Source organism: Sparus aurata, chromosome 1 (genome assembly GCF_900880675.1).
Source record: "Sparus aurata chromosome 1, fSpaAur1.1, whole genome shotgun sequence".
Lineage (NCBI taxonomy): Eukaryota > Metazoa > Chordata > Actinopteri > Spariformes > Sparidae > Sparus > Sparus aurata.
In genome coordinates this window covers 33,184,178-33,204,666 of record NC_044187.1, presented here as the reverse complement: position 1 = coordinate 33,204,666, position 20,489 = coordinate 33,184,178, and the positions used below count along the sequence as shown (strand labels likewise).

Genomic DNA, 20,489 nt, shown 5'->3' with positions numbered 1-20,489 from the left:
GTTGTGTAAGTAAAGAAATACAGCAACATTTTAGTTGAATCCATCATCCTTGTTCCAAAATATTAACTCTTAATAAAGTAGTAGTACTATAGTATATAAACTTAAAACAACAACAATTTAAAACAAAAAAAGACAAAAATAAGATAATAAGAAAATTGTCCCCCAAATAACACCCTGAGTGGCTATAGTGACACACAGCTCACTATTAGATAAATTAACTAGTTCATTAAATCACTGTAAACCTCCAAGCAGAAATAAAGTAATGTTTTGTTTGTCATTTAGTTAATTGGGTTTGCCCACAGTATGTCTTTTCCCTGCATCTGTGTACTGTTCACAAAACTCAAGAGGAAATTGTTAGTTTTGTTTTTTTTGACAATTTTTTTATTATCTTGCAGATATTTGCACAGAGATGAAACTGGACTTCCTCAGCACAGTCAGCCTCAGTGACATTAGAGTCTCAGTGACTGATGCAGACAAAAAAGATGGAAAAGCAGAAGAAGACAGAAAAGGAGGCGAGGAGGAAGGAGGAGGCATAGAAACATTGTTCCAGCTCAGAAAACGATCACGAAAGCGGCGTTCCTTCATGGAAACTGATTACACCTCGAGGGTCTCATATCCAGAGCCAGATCCAGAATCAAGGCAGGACCTGTTCGCTAATACTCTCCATAAGAACCGTTCAGCAGAAGCCAATGATGCACAGATGCTGAGTTCAGATCCTGAACCTTCTGAGCAAACCCAGAATCCCAGTCCTACTGTCTCCTCTCTGATTCACTCTGAAGGGGAACCAGCTCAGCTCGAGTCAAAGCCCATCCTGTCCAAACCCCGCTTGCGTGGACCAGGCTCTCCTTGTGGTTTTGGGTCTCGTGAGCAGACTAGAGAATCACAACCTTCCTCCAGGACAAGGAAACAGGACATGGAGATGGAACCAGATGCAATGGAATCCAAATCGGTCACAGATCTGGTGAAGGCAGCATCTCCTACAATCACTGTTGTCCGCTGCCGGGTGGATCCAGACGGGAAGGAGTGTGCAGATCGAAGGGGAGATGGAAAGGAGGAAGGGGAGGGACAGGAGGAGAGTGGTGAGGAGGGAGAGGAGGAGACAACAGCTGTGCCAGGGAATGGGCCGTTCACTAGTCATATGTTCTTGCCAGAAATCACTGAGGAGCGGGATGAGGATAAGAAAGAGGGGGTAAGAGGGTCCTCGTCCACTTCAAAGAGACCACTCATTGGCGCTGAGAGGCAGCCAGAGGCCAACACACTGCCTACGTGTTTGATAGATGTGAATAAAAAGGATAGTAATGGCCTTTTAGGAGCCCATCTGATCACTTTAGAGCAAAATTCATGCATAGCAGAACACACCCTTGAAGGTGTCTGTGAAAAGTCAAATCCTCCATCATACTCACCACCACCCGCTCCACCCTCATCCCCTCTACCTCCTCTACCAGTTGTCGACAAATCAGAAAGTGACTGTGTGGTTAGGGAAGAAACAGGAAAGGAAAACACAGGAGCATCTTCATCCAATTCTGAGGAGATGCCACCTTGCCAACAAAATCACACAAATAAAGCACAGTTACGTTTAGATGTCATAACCGGTGTCTATGAAGATGAAGCCACCGGTGGTGTTAGTGATGAAGTAAGTGACAGCACCAATTCGGACAATGTTTTCGAGGATGATGAAGTGAGTAATTCCTTAAATTCTCATTCAAGTGACAAGAAAAATGACTGGAGCATAGCTACAAAGCATAGCATCAGTGCTAATTCAACTCCAGCAGATAAAGGTGATTGTCAGATGACTACTCATACCAACACTGAAGCTCAGACAAGAATTCATCCAGTTAACTCCGATTATACTCGTGCTATAAACTCCATAACTGCAAAGCTTGGAGCTGCAACAAGTGTTACGTCTCCTACATTTCATTCAGGTACAAGACTGAAAAATGATTCAGATCAAAATGTAGAGAAACCACAAAGTGGATCCATGCGAAGTGCTGAAACTCAAGATAGTTTAGCTTGTTCTAGTTTAGCAAAAGCTAACACAGTCATAGTCAACAATAGCTCCAAAGACCCTCCCTCTCCAACTCATTTCCTCTTCCAGACGTGCTCTCCTACCATTATGGGTCGCTTATCTGCCTCCACACTTAGGGAGAAGATCCAAAAGTTGCCCTTGTATCTATCAAGATCCCAGGAAAATCTCAGCCAAGCTGGGGTAAGGAACGTAGCCCAGAGTCTTTCCACGGACAACAGTCCAATGCAAGACAATGTCGAGATCACCATCACAGACGTTAATGACGTCACACAAACAATAGACCTCGAAACGGGCACAACTGCAGAATCCGTGGAGTCAGACGATTCAGATGCAACCCTTACAGGATCAGAGGTGGATGGGGAGTTTTTTGTAGAAACAACCTCAGCAAAGACTCTTCATTCAGTGCCAGAGGTGAAGGAAGTAAGTTCTCCGTTGCCTGTTCAAACTGAGCCCAAATCCCAATACCACAATCAGCTTCTGTACACGTTTCCTATCAAGAACACGCCAGGACCAATCACAGAGCCTCCAGTCTCCATTGTGAACAGCATCCAAAAAGACACTTTGGGCGAAAAGATAGACGCTCCTGGCCCTATAAAAGATTCCTCACCCTCTGTCCCTCCTCCAATAGTGGTGACAACACAGAATCTAAATGGGCCAGGACTTTCTTTTCACAGTCAATCACAGAAAGTAAGAAGGACCAGTAGCGACAGGCCTTTAATAGGTCTTTGCAGGCCTTCTGGGCAGAATTTAGACTCAGCAAAATCCCTTTCCTCAGGCTGCAGGGTGTTTACCATCTGTGAGGAACCATCCCAGACAAAGACCCTAACCGAGGTGGTGACGACCCCACCCTTGAAGCCTGAGTTCGGCTGCAGTTCTGTGCTGGCGTCTGGATGTGAGTCGGTTATGGAGGGGATGCAGATTCCACTGGATGCTTGCGGTTGCCCAGCAGTCTATACCAACTGCTTCAGCGGCGGGGACAGCTTTGACGAGGAGCTGACAGTCTATGAGTTCTCCTGTCGCACACAGAGCAGCGGATTGACTCAGACTTCTGGAGCAGGTCTTCCTCTCATGACCTCTTCACCTGTTCCCTCCTTTCTCTCAACCTCCTCCACCCACTCTCCCTCCTTCCCACGCTCCATCCTTTTTTCATCCTCTACCTCTGAGCTCAGCCCTCTCCTCTCACCACTGTCTGACCCCTCTGACAGTTTCCTATCACAAACGCACAAGGACACCATCAGTCGGCTAGGCCAGCAGTGCTACCCAGAACCCCCCACAGGTTTCCAAGTACTGCGTGTCGATGTGGATCAGCTCCTTTCCATTTTGGAAAGTAGTGGTGTTGACCGATCAGGCCATGGAGGTCGCCACCCAAGGGACACCTGCCCTGCTCACTTTACAGAGAACAAGCGGGTGCTGCAGATAGAGGCACGGCGGCTGATGTCAGGCTGCCAGAAGGTGGTGGGAATTGGACAGAGCCCTGAGGAAATGCTTCACTCCCTGGCTGACAGTTTCCGGACCCTGGTGGAGTTGGCTGGTATATGCCTCTGGTTTTCTGGGTGCGACAGATGTGACCGGAGGAATGCTGAGGCAGTGGCAGGTCTGGCAGATGTGGCCCGCTCATTCAGGGACTTCTGTCTGGCGGCGGAGCGAGCCAGCAGCAAGCGCAGCTGCCAGGACCTGAGCACCAAGCTGTTGGCCAAGCAATGCACAGCGCTCACCGCCTCTGTCTTCTGCCTCACTCAGCTGTTCCGCACCCTCACTGCACTATGAGTGGATCACAACCTATGAAGTGTTAGACCTTCAAGCTCCCTGTAGCGTTTGACCTCACATAAGTGAGGTCACCAGTGAGCCCAACGCTGCTGCAAATGTGGACAGTGTGACCCAGAACAGCCATGTTTAGGATGGGCAGTAGAGTGTGAGGTGAGGTAACCTCAGAAACACACTGGTGTCACTGACATGACCACTCAAATGATCACAACAAACTCAACATCATAAAGCCAGTTTGAGATTGGCGAGGTGCATGTGGTTACTGACTGATTTGCTGTGCACGTCTTGGAGCCCGCAAACAGTCAGCTAACAACCGACCGACTGTAAGCGGTGCAAGATGCAAGAGCAGAACTTGCTTGCATTCCATTATTGAGGAACTACTGTACTTGAATGTATTCTATGTTAACTTCTATGTTTATTTATTTATCAATTATTTAATTAGCGAGTTACTACAGTGAGCAAGTAAGGAATGTAAATAAAGGAAGGAAGATATTTGGAAATGTTTACAGACAAAGCTTTAGACAGAGGAATAGTGGTGTGTGAGAGCAGTGGGCATTTTACACACATACATAAGCACACAACCTCAAATACACGGAGTGAATCAGTATTTGATTGCATCAATACACAGGCCTTTTGTGTGACTGACTGAACATGTGAAGATAAGGAACACTGAAGTTTACTGATGCTTATATATCTTTACATTGGCCAGGCTGTCAGCGCGGACTTCTTTGAATGTTACTGTTTACAAAAACCAAAAACTCGAGTGAGAAATGATTTCATCAAATCATAGAAATCAAGCCTGAAGCTGTGTTTGCCATTTTATAATTCTAGTAGCAGAATGCTGATGTATGCGCATTATGTGACTTCATGAAACAGTTTGGATGAGTTACAGTCCTTTGCACATTCAGTTTGTTGTCATTTTGCACAGACATTTGGTATGATTTGTTTAAGTGTAATACATTTGTTAACACTCTCTTTCTCCACCTCCAGTTAAAACACTGACCCCTCGGAGCATGGTTACGTGGCTGTCAACCACCAGTCTTTTACATATACTTATTGATTTTTATATTAGCTACCAACATGTTCTTTGAGAACAGGAATCTCCATTCATCATGTTATATCGTTAGTTTTAAGAATCTTAATTTTCCAGCAATCCACAGGCTTTTCAACATCATAAAAACCTACACACCTCTCTCTGAGCTCTGGGGACAGTCAGGAAGGACTTAGTCTACCATGTCCCTTACACTAAGTGCATTATTACTACAGATCTCCCATATATTTGTATGACCACTAACAGTGGCAAACCAGTGAGTCGATACAGGCACAGGTAGCCCAAGCAGTTCAGTGTGTAGCACTGTTTGCTGTCTGTATACTTTTCAGCTTATGATTAACACATTGAGTGGGAGGGTCTCAGAACATCTGTCAAACTCACCCAGTCATTGGTTGACAGACTATTGTTGGAGTTCCTTGAACTCGACACATTTCTCACAAAATCATGTCAAACACTGATTTACGCAAAAGTTATAATTGTGGATAAGCTGTCGTATTACAGCATTTTCACTTGGAATGTTTCTAAAAAATAAAAAGGACTGAAGCACACTGGACCTGCATGTTCACTGGAGAAATTAAAGTTATCAGAAATAATTTCACCACTGCAGTGCTGGGAACACAATTTAATGCAAACAGTGTTTCTATATATATTTATAATGGCAGTTGAAACACTTTATTTGTTAACTCGTCCTGTTTTGTTCCCTGTGGTTGCAAAATAATATAATTTCCTGTATTCCCAATATGCAGCTGAGAAGAACTGAAATACGTTTACCTTGATCTCCATGAGAAAATTGCCCCAAACAAATAATGAAATAATAACCTTTTTAACTCATCATCTGTGCTCACAAAGCATGCTGTTGTAAGCCATAAAATGCATTCTTGTTTTATCAGGGATTTTATCTGTGAATGACTGAATGATGATGTCTGCTCTTGCTTTGTAATGCTTAACTCCCACCATTAAAAACAATGTCAAGATTTTCTTTTTATGACTCCTTTGTTGCTCATCCACTTGTAGCTTCTCTGCTCAGTCAGCTTGACAGCCACGTCGACAGGTTCATTTACAATCACTTTTTATTCCCCAGCACAGGCAGAAAGTCTTTGTAGTCTCAAGACCGAACTAGGGAAAAAGGATGTGATTTAGCAAGCACTGAATTATAAAAAAGGGATATTTGCAAGACTAAAATTAGTCTAGCACACCAAATATGAATGTGACTGTGTTTACGCAGAATTGTGTTTTTACTGAAACATTATCTGTATATCTACTGACGGAGAAAAATTACACACTAACTAATACACTGTTCTCTACTGGTCTTTACCAGTATTTCTCCTATAAAATGATGCATGCAACCTTTAAAGTGTAAGGGAAATTCTCCTTGTTGAGGTCGAGAGTTGCTAATTCTCAGAAAAATGTTAGACTCAGTGTGATGAATCAGAATTCTCGAATCTTGAATCTTAAAATGTTTCCGACTTGAATACAACAGAACAGGGGTAACATAGTTTTATGACTGTTAATCATTTCTTCCCAAAACAATGACCTCCTGATGTTTTGATCATGCCTTTCCCAGCGCAGTGACCCTTTGATATTTTATCAGGACAGCAAATGTCATCCTATCTACCTTCCTGTAAACACCTCAGGCAAAGAGAATTGCCCCTTATGTGACTTTCTGACCTCTTGAAACCAAAGGGGGAAGTCTCCCCTCTTCTCACATCCTGAAGATGTTCTCTACACTACACTGATTACTGAATTCAAAACTATTTAATTTTTCACAAATGTTTTGTATATGGTGCACCATGATTCACGTCAGACCTTCCTTCCTTTTAAAAAACATATTTATATTGTAGACAAGTAGCATTTATATTGTATGTGGTGTAAAATACACATGACATAAAATGCTGGACTCGATCCAGTAGAACAAAGCTTCTCACACAGGCAGAACCCCAGTGAAGTTGGTGCATATGAAGGTCCAGATCACTTATTAAAACACCTATCACATCACATTTCTTCAGCTTTGGTGACACTGCAGTAAATATTCACAATTCTCTTCACTCTTGGTACTATGAATACTCTCAAGCGGCTAAAGGAGAGGTCAGTTTTTCTTAAAATTTGCATTAAATCATTGTACCACTAGAGGACAGGGACATTTTTCAAACAAGCAGCAATCGTGCTGTGTACTGTGTCATGGTCCTAACCAGAGAAGATTTGGCTCTTCACAAACATGCGATGTGAGTGAAAGCTCCCGAAAAGCTTGTAAATAGTCCTTGAAATGGTCAAAATCACGGATGGCTGATGGATTTGAACCCAGAACCTCTCTGTAAGGCTGCACTGATCACCACTAAACCACTGGGCCTCCAACGTGTGTACAGTGTCCTGTATTTGGGTGGGTATAACCAGTAGGCGATGTGGGGCAGGGGGGCTGTGATCAACCCTGTTAGTAGTGGGTACAAGCATCCGTCACAGCCAGCTGAAAGTTAACAAGTTGCTAAGTACACAGTTGAACGTCTTGTGCACCAATTTATTATTACAGATTTAGTATAAAATACACCTCTGTGAGGACTTGAATGCAACACAATGACTGAAGGCCACAAATACATGTGGACAGATTGATGCTGGTTACTCTTGATAGCTATTGAGTGGGACTTGGTGTGTGACGGCTTCTTCTGTGTACCTTGTCAGGATATAAATCCCCTCTGGAGCCGGCTGCAGTGACGTCGATCTTATGACGCTGTCTCTGTCTGTGAGCGTGGTGATGGCTCGAACAGCAGGAGGAGGAGCACGAGCACCGTTATGTAAAGTGTCATCACAAGTCGTCAGCTGCCCCAGAAGAACCCCCCTCACTGTGAGACAGGAAGTCCGCTTTGCTCCTGACACGTCAGACGTCAGACCCGGTTTCAGTTTGAAGCGCGAGGCGAAGTTGTTTACGTATTGCAGCCCACAGCTGCTGTGAACTAACGGTTCTGGTTAACACCGTCTTTAACTGCACGTAACGTAGCGAACCAGTTGATATGTAGAGACTTGGCCAGGCTGTCTGTTTAAAGATCGTCCCTTTTCGGATATGGACGGTCCTGCTGCACTACTTGAAGCGGCTTCTTCTGCCCACAGCTCCGGCGGCAGCGGCTCTTGCGCGAAGCGCTTCAGAGGATGCGTCCCGATACACTACCGGGATGAGATGGCGCAGCTTGTGACGCTAGCAGGACCGGTGGTAAGATTACAGAGAGCACCTCTCCTTGTTGTCCAGGGCTGAAAGAAAGTAACTACAAATGCCACAGACCGCAGACAGACGTTTTTTTTTTGTTTTTTTTTACAGCCTAACACTATGTAGGCTAAGCAGCAGGGGTAAAGCCTGTGTCTTGGTAACGCAAAGTCGCTGGTTCGAATTCCCTGGACTGCATGTCGAAGACGCTGAACTCCAAACCGCTCCTGATGTGCTGGTCGGCACCTAGCATGGTCACCACCGCGATCAGTGAATTAATATGAATTAGTGTAACTTGCTTTGGACAGAAGTGTCTGCTAAATCCCATGAAGTATAAAGTAGCTTAGGGACATTTACACAAGCAAACAAGTTCAACTACTTATTCAGCAGTTGACTCCAACTCCCCCAACTCCAACCACTCCAGACCACAGCCCACATCTATCTATCAGTCTATGCAAGCAAATAAAAGTAAATATCAAATGATGTCACACTGAAAAATGTATCAATGCCTCCATTCATTTTTAATATTATTTTTGGTGCATTTAACAGCACATTCATTTATGTACTTGTGAAGGCATTTATTTATTTGTTTTTGATTTTGACGGTTTCAATCCTCCATAGAAGCAGGATCTAGATGGGAGTTAAAACTGCACAAAGCATCTGAGGTTGCAGAAAACATGTGAGGTTGCAGAAAGCATCAAAAGCCTGATTGATTTCTCTATCAGAAGTCCAGATGCTATTATAATAGTAGTGTTTCTTGCGTATTACACAGAGGAATCCAGAAGAAGGCCTTGATGCATCACACACAAATACATCAGAGCAGCTCTAGCGCAGTCAGACGAACATGTAGCCAGAAGATTTGTTGAACCGAATGCTGAATGGATATTTAATGTGTTGTGTTTTGAATTTTTTTTTTTTTGGACAACTTAGTTTCAATTACTCATCTGTTTCTTTTTCTTCCCAGATCATTTCCCAGTTGATGGCCTTCATGATCAGTATTGTCAGCATGATGTTCTGTGGTCACTTGGGGAAAACAGAACTAGCAGGGGTATCTTTGGCAGCTGCGGTGAGGAGAAATGCTTCTGAGCCCAATCTTTGTTTATGCTGGCATCCCAGACTATTTGCTGTTATTTCCCACTGTAATCTTGCCTATATTTTTTTTAAGTTAATATGGTCATTCTTCTGTCAATTGCAGGTAGTTAATGTCACCGGTATTTCCATTGGCATTGGTTTGTCATCAACTTGTGATACCTTCATGTCTCAGGTATTCTCGCCAGATGTTGTTCTTTTTTCCCCTTCGGAACAGCTCAGCGCTGAGCTTTTGTATCAAGTTTGTTTTCTTGCCCTATTCAAACCTTTGCTTAGTAGTGTGATCGCTGTTGTTGAACTCTGTTTATTTATCTACCTGTTTCATGCAGACGTATGGGAGCGGTAATTTGAAGCGTGTGGGTGTCTTTCTTCAGAGGGGGATTCTGATTCTTCTGCTGGCCTGTTTCCCCTGCTGGGCAGTCCTCATCAACACTGAACCAATCCTACTCGCCGTCAGACAGAGTCCAGAGGTTGCCAGGTCAGTCCCAATGATAAGGCAAAATTCGTATGGTGCTGTTGTTATCGGCTCTCTCAGGCCATTTCCATATGAATACAGATATTTTTCGAAACAGATATTTTCCCCCGCGGTTTTAAAAGCAAATTCTACCCACACGACATTTTACAAAATATGGGCCAGTAGGTGGCATTAAAGTGCATACAGCCGACACAGCAAACACCAGAGAAGACCACCATGAGCATGCAAAGTGAACGTATGCTATTTAATGTAGAATTTAGTGGCATCTTGCTACCAACTGAACACACCTTGCCTCGTCTTCTTTTACGTTGGCTGCAAAATAACAAAACAAAAGGCCCTCTCCAGAGCCAGTGTTTGCTTTTACTGTTCTGGGCTACTGTAGAAACATGGTGGTGCAACACATTAGGCACTTGAAGAGAACCAGCTCCCTCTGTACATTAAAAAGTCTCATTTTTAGGTAACTGCAATAAACTTCTTAGTATCAGGTGATTATACACAAATTCAAATAAAATTATGGATGATAAATTGCATTTCTGCCAATAGATCCCCTTTAAATAAAATCAACTTTTTATATCCACAATTTAAAACCATAGAAAACCACTAAGTTATGTTGCCCTTGCAGTTGATGCTCATTACAGAAAAACAACAGCGGGATTGCGCCTATGCGCTGGTAAACGTAGAATCTCCTTTTTAGTGACCTCAAATGTTATTCAAATTTAATGTTGATTACTCTAATATCTTCATATGTTACATACATCATATATAGTCTTATGGTTGAATTCTACATGTTTTTTAAATACACACTGTTTGTCTTTTGAAGTCTCTCCCAGCTGTACGTGAAAATCTTCATGCCTGCACTGCCGGTGAGTTTGTTGCCCTTTGTGTTCCCGTGAATCAAGGTACTAATGAAGCATTTCAGAGAGAGAACTCAGAACTTGAGTAGTTTAGCAGTTGTCTAACATCACACAACAAATGGCAGCACCCATGTGAATGGGGCTGGCTGATTTTTAGGCAACATAATTTGTGTTAGGTGAGTGAATGTTCAGGCACGGGTGGCTCGTAAGCAAGAACCACATGGCAACAATGAAACTTCTGCTATTGGAGGGGACTGTGGGGGGCCACACAAATAACATTTGGACAAACTGTGTTGTCAGTGAAGGGAAGTACATTTTGGAATGACCTAGCACTTGTAATAAGGCAGTGGCTAACATATCCCACATTTAAAACTCATCTTAAAGTTAAACTCTCACCAAAAAGCAACCAAGGCTTTATTTGTGATCGAATATGAGTCAAACCTTCGTGTAAACTCATAATTACGACAAAAGGGGCACTTTTAAGATTTACTGTAGTTTAGTTTTCGGGCAAGCTAATTTTCAATGTAGTGCAGGAGCACTCTTATGCATCAAAATCGCTATTTTTAAAACACGTTAGTAGCTGGATCTCCGGCGCGCCGCCGTCATGGCAGAAAAAAAGGTGTCGATCCCCGAGTGCAACCTAACAGGAAGGCTTGAGGAGCGGTCCACCATAACTCTCCTGACTGTTAGGTCGCACTTGGGTATCGCAACTGTGTCTGCCATGATGGTGGCGCGCCGGAGATACAGCTACTACCGTGAGTTGTCAAAAACCTTCTTTTTAGTAAACGCTGTGTAAACAAACAATGTTCTCAATGCTCGTGTTCATGTGTAGAGACCCTGGTGACACTACGAGCACAGTTTCATGTTGTGTTGAGCCTTCTTAGTGTTTTAAAAATTGATGCTAGTGTATGACTGCCCCAGCACTCCATTAAAAACTAGCTTGACCGAACGTAATTACGCTTTTATCTGAAAGTTTGACTCATATTCAGTCACAAATAAAGCCTCAGTTGCTTTTTGGCTAGGGTTTCACTTTAAAGAAAATCAGAGCTGTGGTTACTTTTAAATTGACATTTTTATAATGTTTTCAGTTTGTTTTTTGGATTGTGTATGCTATATCTGTATAGTGTTTGTTAAAATAATTCTGCGTTAATTTAGAACTGGAGGAAGGAGAAGGAACAAAGTTTTAATCTTGTACAGGAGGAGCATTCACAGAGCAACACGCAGGTCTGTTACTAAGTGAAGACTCAATATCTGAAGAGAAAAGCATGGTATATATCCCTCTTTGTGGGTGTGTTTTCACTCAATTAGTTCCTAATTTATGACCTGCACTTAAAGGAATACTCCAGAGAGGAGGAAGTGATAAGGAAGAGTTAAGCTTCAGTGGTCACTCAATACCAGACATAGGTAATAAAATGGCCTAAAACAAGATCACAGGTTACAGGTCATGTTGAACAGTTACATTGAACATTCTTATGTAGGACTTCAGTTTACATCTCTCTTTGAAGTACAAAATTTCTATCACAGTGTTATTTGTAATTTGACTATTTTTGCTATCTTTCAAGGGACTACGGACGTAAATTAGCTTTCATGCTAAAACCAACATGTAGTCGTGTATTTTTTATACTGACTATTATTAACTTGCTCTGTCTCTATAATATAAACACATAGATAAATAGACAGATAAACAAAATAATACCAATCTAAAAAAGTCCAGTTCAGTTTGTGACCACCAAGCACACAAAAACCTTCACCGCACGGCTGACCGTGTTGTGTGATGTCAGACAACTGCTTCTTCATGTAAGAGTAGATGGATGCACCGCAGGTTTACAGCAGGAATTCTATCTTTCAGGGGCATTCTATTGTTCTTTTCCTAGTACGAGGTCGGGAGTTTTCTTACTCCAAGTTGTCTGGAATGCAGCATAAGTGCTGCAGGGCTGATGAGAAAAGTGGGAACAGGTGTGAGAGAGGAGGGAGAAAAAAGGAGAAAAAAGTCAGAAGGCATCTGGTGGACAGCTCAAGGATCAGAGCAGACTGTGTTTTTTGGGAAGGGGGCCTTAAATACACTGAAATGGAGCATCCAGACCGAGGGAGAGGAGATGTAATGAGGACTTAAAGTAAAGTATGGACTGGGGGATGTGAACAGGAGATGGAGGGAGGGACAGATGCTATCTGCATTGCAGATGGTTAAGGATGACTGTGACTGAAGGAAGGAATTTAAGTGTGAATAAATGTGTAAATAATTATTTCAGCAGTCAGCTAGAGAGTGCTCTTCTCGTTATCATGTTGCACCTTGCACTGTCATGACATACACTTTTGTAATGTATTGTTTTGTAACAAATTTAACACCCTACAAATCAATGTGTTTTAGCAGGCTGCAGCTCAAAACCTTTAAAGGTCCCATATTGTAGAATGTCAGATTTCCTGTTCTTTTTTATTACAAAGATGATAGACAGATAGATAGATAGATAGATAGATAGATAGATAGATAGATAGATAGATAGATAGATAGATAGATAGATAGATACTTTATTTATCCCGAGGGAAATTCAAGTGTCCAGTAGCATACAAAATACAAAACATACATTAAACATACATTAAACTAAAATTAAAAACCCTAACCTTAAGAAAGCAGACTTAGGTGCTATATAGATACTGTAAAAGTATCAAAACACTCAATCCGCTGAGAAATGCAAACAGTCCGTATTCAGAAACTGTGCTTCCAAACAAGCAGCCAGGACTTCTATCAGGGTGTGATGTCAGAATGTCAGATGTCAGGTTGCAAAAAGACGTCAGAGCTGATCAGGAAACGCGTTGCGTGGTGCCTGCTCAGGTCTGCGAGAACTGACCAACCAGACTTGGCTTGATGGGAGGAGAGCCTTAAGGACACAGGCCCTGAAACAGAGCATTTAGTCAGAGGGTGAATAGAGATGCTGCAGCAATGGGTAGTATTAGAAAAAAAATGGGTTTTTGAATCATCAAAGCATGTAGCATCTTCTAATAGCGCCCAAAATAAACATTTGAAGCTGAAACAGAGCGTAGTGGGAGACCTTTAAATTCAATATTGTCATAAGGCAGTTCTGCTCAATGATTTGCAACATTGCCCATGATGGCCTGAGGGGACGCTACCTCGAAATAAACACATTTTGGTTCCCTTACAGTATCCATTGTCGCATAACCCTATGTTCAACAGATTTAGATTTAACACATTTTTCTAGACTTCATAATTACTCTCCAGCTCACGTTCTCTGATCGCTGTGCCAAATTAGCACTGCTTAAATTGTACGTGTGTCTGTCTTCTGCAGGCAGCTTTTATGTACCAGCTGGAAGGGAAGTATCTCCAGAATCAGGTGATCGAGGCTACTTCATGAAATTGAATAACAGCTGAAGCACTGAAGCTATTAAAATCACCCATTAACCATTAAGTTGTGCTGTGGATTACAGGGAATCATGTGGCCACAGGTCATAACTGGGGGGATCGGAAATGTCCTCAATGTGGTGATCAACTACATCTTCCTCTTTCCCCTGGAGCTGGGGGTCGCGTGAGTTCTTTTTTATTATCATAACCATGTGTTATAGATTAGTTGTTGATTGATCAATAACAGTCAATCTTTAGGTTTCTTACACAAGCATTATACCATGAAAATATCTGGATAGTTATTGTTTTTTACACTCCCAGCTTCCATAAACACCAAGTTTATGACATACTGTGTGCGTACATACATACATACATTTCTTTTCAAACATGCTAGACAGTGTGATCGGGCTTTTGTGTCTGTGTGGTTGGACTCACAAATACTACCCTTAAAAACACACTAATGCTGGAAGAACTAGTCGATTAATATTCTCACCTGGCCTTAGAGCTAAAACAAATCGTGCACACATATCTTCCAGATGAATTGCAGTAACATCTAAGTAAGAACTGTTTGAATTTGTAGTAACTGCAAATCATTCTGTGTTTGGACCTCCACTTTAGCTGGTAGGAGCAAAAAACGAGTTGGACATAATTACAAGCCGCTTTTTCAAATAAATACATAAACTGGCAGGCTCTAAATGTTATTGCAGCAGGGCATGATGCTTATTTTGACTCATTGGGGAAAGAGGTCTGAAAAGCCAACATGGTATCTCTCTCTCTTTTTTTTATTATTTTGTCGTCAAGGTAGTATTTAGGGTTGTTAATGAATAGGACTGCAATGTCAAGGGGTTTCAGTTATTCTTGTTATTTATTGTAATATTATCTAATAACAATCTGACGAACCATACAAAATAAATATTAAGCATTCTTTACTATAATATCAGCTAGTTAGTCTTTTTTGTTTTTCTGCCCTTGCTCCAAACCTGCTGGTTCCCCATGATGCCACTTCAGTGGATCTGCTGCAGCCAATGCTATCTCACAGTATCTGCTGGCTTTGTTGCTATATTTTTACATCTGCTGGAGGGGTCTGCACAAGGCCACATGGGGAGGTCAGTTCTTATCCAGTGAATGTCTAAAAATGTTTGTTTTTTTCGTCTTTTTTGTCTATAATAATTATGTTGTTCTGTCCAATACATTCATCCCGTTTCATCATTCTCGTATCTTACAGCGCAGAAATCTTTTCTTATGTCGTCGTACAGTTACACTCTATAACAACACACCTCTGACCAACAGGTTGGTCTCTTGATTGTCTGCAGGAGTGGGGTCCCTTTGTCAAACTTGCCATTCCAAGCATGCTCATGATTTGTCTATCGTGGTGGATATTTGAAATCGGAGGATTCCTGGCTGGTGTGATAAGTGAGGTTGAGCTGGGAGCTCAGTCCATAGTCTACCAGCTGTGCATCATGGCTTACATGGTAACTCCTTGCTAAGACGGCCACTGGCCGTAGCTGCATATTCATCACACAGTGGTATCACTCCTCTTATCTAACTATCAGCAACAAAGCAAATACATGTATTTGCACAAATTTTCCTTTAATGATGATCTTCATCATTCAATATCATGTATTCTTTTCCCACAGTTCCCTCTAGGATTCTCTACTGCTGCCAGTGTACGGGTTGGGAATGCTCTTGGTGCTGGAAACATAGAGCAGGCCAAGCTCTCGTGCAAAGTTCCCATTGTTTGTGCATGTAAGAACCAAAGCATACAGCACATGTTGATTCCATTAGAACTAGAAAGTGATGAAAGTAATAAGAACACATATTTCTATTTCAACTCTGGTTGTAGTTAACTATTATAGTACTAATATACTAATATATATTGTATTAAGAATATATTTGCTACATTAAACCACATGTCCCATCAACACAAAAAAGCCATAAACGGAGAACTACAGTATATGAAAAGACGTGCTTTTGTGCCAACTTTTTTTCAACATGTGTTCTAAGAAATACTATATTGCTCAACTCTATTGACAACAGCCGCTGTTTTTTGTGTCTTTGTGCCAACACAGTCATTGTTGCCTGTTTTGTTGGTGGCAGTCTCAGCATCGCCAGAAATGTCATTGGATACATTTTCACCTCAGATCAGTGAGTAGGGTCTTTGATGCAATATCCTTCACTATCTTGCACCAGCAGAAACACACAATGTCTCAATCACACGCAGTTAAACTTTCGGTTACAGGTCATTCATACTGCTGCTCCCTTATTTAAAACTTTTAATCTTGCATTTCAGGTGTGATTGTCAGTATGAACTTTTTGCATCTAACAAGAATCTGTCTTTGCATCTTTCTTAGTGACATTCTTCAAAGAGTCGCCGATGTCATGCTTCTGCTTGGTTTCATGCACATTGGTGATGCCACGGCGGTGAGTAACAATGCAAAATTAACTGACTGATACATGTTATCCATTAAGCCTTCAATACATATGGACATAAATGGTTATTGAACTGTATGTGTACTTGGTATGATCAGGGTGTCGCTGCAGGAGTTCTCAGAGGAGCAGGGAAACAGTTGATTGGTGCTTTGTGTAATCTGGTGGCTGTCTACTTCATCGGCTTCCCCATCGGTGTGTCCCTGATGTTTGCAGCAAAAATGGGGGTTGTTGGTAAAACCAAAATTCTAATGTGGACTACTATGTTTTTTGCTTTTAATTTGACATCTATCATTCAAAAAGTCCATTTAAACTCTTTGTCCATTTCTGTGCAGGACTGTGGACAGGCCTTACCATTTGTGTGTCACTGCAGGCGATAGTTTTTATCACAGTTTTGAGCAAACTTGATTGGAAAAAGGCAGCTGAAGAGGTTGGTAGCTACATCACCTTTTTATTAAAATGTATCTGAAGATACAACTCACAGTAAGCTACCCTTTTCTGTGTCCCTGATCAGGCTTTTGTAAGAGCAGGAGTCCAGAACAAGATCACAGAAGAAAATCAGATGGTAGAATTTGAACACAGAGGTGAATTCCTTCACTTTCTAATTCTTCTGTAATCACATCAAAGATTCCTTCTTGGAAGGAGTCTTGTGTGACAGATTTGTGTTCATACTTAACATCCCTTCTCATTTTGTGCCTCAAACCTCCAGACTTGAATCAGAGCCCTACTGTGGTCAGTACCACTCTATCCGACTCCGTGAGCGCTGAGGAGGATAACGCAGACCTGGACCTGTGTGACTCAGACCACAGTCCGCTACTGTCCATTGCCAGCAGAGAGGGTGATGTTCTGTCGGTAAATCAGCTGGTTGTACGGCGTGGTGTGACGTTGCTAATCATGATCTTCATCCTCATCGCTGGGATTGCAACCAGCAACGTTTTGGTTAAACTGTTCAAGTGACTCATCCTAAAAGCAGACATTGAGTGTCAAAGGGCTGCTCATCATGTTGAATCCACTTAGAGTTAGCTTCACAGTCTCCAACTCTGTGAAGCTTCCAGTTCCCCTCAGGGTTATGAATGAGCTGGCTGGTCTGTCCCTAACATTCGTACTTTCTGCTGCAATACAAATGATTGAGAGCCAAGCACCTTGTGTTGAGTGAAATCAAAGAGAAAACCAAATATTTTTCTTCGCTTTCAGACCAAACCAGGGATAAAATGCAAAGAAATACTGGACATACGGCATGGAATACGCATGTTGCTCTGGATGCTTGATATGTCAGTTTCATAGGTCACATTTTTGCCATCATGTTGGCCAATGGGAACTTGATAAGTTTGTGATTTACAACACCCAGTATTTAAACTCTGTTTCTTACTTATTGCTTTTTACCGTATAATCTGTTCAGATCTTCTCTATTTGCTTCAAAAGAGAAATCCATCGAATTAGCTTAGCACACATAATTGTCAGACTTACAATGGATGGGCTGCAGAAGCAGTTAAGCAGCAGGCTACAGAAGCCTAGTAAGCTGACTTTTTTCTACCTCAACACTATCAGGTTTTTACACACTGCTACCTGTAGATTTTAGATAATATTTATTTGATTGTTCTGTAACATCTGTGCTGCTGAAATACTCCCCCATACAAGCCGCCTCTTTTAACAAAATAATTTAGGGGAGACATGTCACAGTTTGAGGTTTTGTTATTTTTATTTACTATTTTATTTTGAAGTTCTGTGCCAGTATTTGCTTTTCATTTCCTCCCTTTGTCTGTTTTCCTACCCTTTTCACTCCTTACTTGTGTTCCAATAAATTAGTCACCTCTTGTGTATTTAAGTGCTTATCTTCCCCTCACTCTTTGTCAGTTCATAATTTCTGTTTTGCTCTTGTTTTCCGGTGTCTCCTTGTCCCATCTTCCTGTCCCGTGTTTCCGGATTTTGGTTCATTTGGGTGCCCTTTGTTTAACCTCTGCAGTGCAAACTGACCTACTGTCGAGGTTAAAAAAAGGGGACCCAAAACACAGACACACAGGCAGGCAAGTAAAGCTTCATATCCATATCCAAAATCGAAAAATGTAGCAACAAAGACAGATGACTAAACAGGAGAAATCTAAGAAAAAAAAGCAACATCAAGAACAAACCGAAAGGGCAAAGTACAAACCAGAAATAATATGCGGAATCAGGAACCAAATACTGGAAAGACACAACAGGAAGAGTGGACAGGGAAACAGAGGAAAGCAAGGGCAAAACAGAACAGACGAAACTGTTAAAGAGCAAGGGGACGACAAGGACTTAAATACACGGGTTGTTGACTCATAGAACACAGGTGAGGCGAGAAAAGGGTGGGAAAACAAAGGGAGGAAATGAGAAACGCAACAGGATAAACCAGAAAATAACAAAAGCATGAACTTAAACTATGACATGACATGAAGACAGATAAAGTTTTTACCAATTGTGTCCTTTGAGAAGTGTACACAGGTGTGTGTTGGTCGGTGTTGTAGGGCTGGGAATGGGAACGGCTCCCACTGTGCCATCCCCCCTCTTAAGAATGAACAAATCACTGACTGGATATGTTATTTTATATAAGTTGGGACACTGTCAAACGTGCCTAAAAACAGAATATCTGTAGAAACTGTGTTGACCAACAGCAGTTTAACAAGGTGTTCCAGAGCCCATAATATCCTCATGGTTAAGCGGGGAATCTTCCCCACCTCTGCTTGTGAACGACTGAGCCTTTGGAGGATGCCTTTTTTCACACCCCCTTCATGATACAATGACATGTTACTAATTAGCCTGTTGCCATGGCAGATGAGAGTTGGTCAAAACTTGAGTGTGACACAATATTTATTTTCTAGAAGTTCTCTATTGCTTGCAAGCAAGAGTCACACATCAGGAGTGCATATATGATTGAAGAGAGGCAGTCTGTTTTCATCTTTTATAATAACCCAAAACAGTAAGTGATCTCAATATCGATATGCCTCACGATACACATCAACTTCTTATACACTTCAACCATTGTTGTGTGTCAAACGTCAACCTAAGGTCAAAACTCTTTAAAGAGGCTTCACCAACCCCCTTCAGGATGACTCCTTAACTAAGTTCCATTTGTTATTTTTCAAGGCACATTATACCACATACAATACATGAATACATCAATTCATACTCAACCACATGATTATCATAAGACAGAGCTCATGTTGGAAGTTAACAGATATGAGATTTCACTTTAAATACATAATAATATTGTATCTGTATTGTTAAGTTTCATATGTAGAACAATTTATAACTCGCTCCTCTGTCCTAACTTCTTGGAAACGTGGTGCTTGAATCAAATTCAGAGCAGGAATATATATTTTTGTAAATCAATTTAGCTGATGTGATGAGATATATTGTCTTTGTACTGTCTTCAGATATCTAGTATATGTCAAAAAGGATTAGCAAATGATCACATTATGTTTATGTCAGTTTTAGAGAGCGTCCAAAGGTTTTTTTGGAATAAGGATTTTTAGGTTAGAATGTGAATTCAAAGATGTTTAAATTTTAGGATAAACACTTTGAGTTGTTGTGATTTTTACTATGCTAAGCAAATAGACACTGCTCAAAATAGGGAAAATTCCTCCCCTGCACTTCTGTCTGTATTTACGACAGTAGTGTTGCACTCATTAACTGTGAGGAATGCCAAATCGCACAAAATGCCAATTTCAACATAATGTTGCTTTTAAACTTCTTTAGTTGTAATCTAAACAATGCACTTTCTCTTTCTTTGTTTTTTGTATCATCTGCCATGTTATTTCATTTCAATTATTACTGTTATTGTTGAAACTATTTGTTTGTTCTTAGTTTTGGTTCATATTTTTGCTAATCACAAGTAGTATTTTTGTTTGATGGTTGCCTTATTTAGATTAGAGTTAGCTTTTCTTTTGCTAGTTCTTTGCTATTTATTTCCTTTTGGACCTTGTTCAGTTTTGTCCAGTTAGGATTTGTTTTGTTTTCGCTTTATTTAGGAATTTTGGGTAACACTGTGGGCACCTGGGGTGATAAAGGCAGAAGGATTGGTGTATGACCAGCATGCACCTGGGTAGGCCTATGTGTTATTTTTCATTCTGGGATAGCTAATTTTTGGTTGTACTGGGCAGCTTGTGTGAGTGTCAGCAAGGCATTTAAGCTGAGACGTCTTCAACTCTGAGCTTCTCTGTAAAACATTGTTTCATAAATTGCTCTGAAAAGTCTGGTTTGAATAACCCTAATAAACCACTCTAAGTTGTTCCAA

At 41.4% G+C, this 20,489-nt stretch overlaps 2 protein-coding genes across 4 annotated transcripts in view; both read left to right on the top strand.

Annotated features, from left to right (window-relative positions):
• The window catches only part of frmpd1a (FERM and PDZ domain containing 1a), a 45,144-nt gene extending 39,328 nt beyond the window's left edge, over window positions 1-5,816 (top strand). Inside the window, exon 16 of the mRNA XM_030432771.1 lies at window positions 396-5,816. Within this exon, the coding sequence (XP_030288631.1) occupies window positions 396-3,793 (3,398 nt within the window). The 3' untranslated portion in view covers window positions 3,794-5,816. The remainder of the gene's footprint in view (window positions 1-395) is intronic.
• Window positions 5,817-7,596: 1,780 nt separating this feature from the next.
• On the top strand, window positions 7,597-20,489 carry LOC115585390 (multidrug and toxin extrusion protein 1-like). 3 transcript variants are annotated; one of them, XM_030423734.1, is made up of 16 exons: window positions 7,597-8,040; window positions 8,996-9,097; window positions 9,227-9,295; window positions 9,450-9,598; window positions 10,416-10,458; window positions 13,752-13,796; window positions 13,891-13,988; window positions 14,813-14,910; window positions 15,095-15,276; window positions 15,442-15,550; window positions 15,874-15,949; window positions 16,156-16,225; window positions 16,333-16,426; window positions 16,567-16,661; window positions 16,746-16,815; window positions 16,941-20,489. In XM_030423734.1, the coding sequence occupies exons 1-16, from the start codon at window positions 7,894-7,896 to the stop codon at window positions 17,186-17,188; spliced, it is 1,695 nt and encodes a 564-aa protein (XP_030279594.1). In that variant the 5' UTR covers window positions 7,597-7,893; the 3' UTR covers window positions 17,189-20,489. The 3 variants fall into 3 exon arrangements, with proteins under 3 accessions (XP_030279594.1, XP_030279603.1, XP_030279585.1); XM_030423743.1 differs by having other exon boundaries at window positions 7,598-8,040; window positions 9,495-9,598; window positions 16,333-16,465; XM_030423725.1 differs by having other exon boundaries at window positions 7,599-8,040; window positions 16,333-16,465.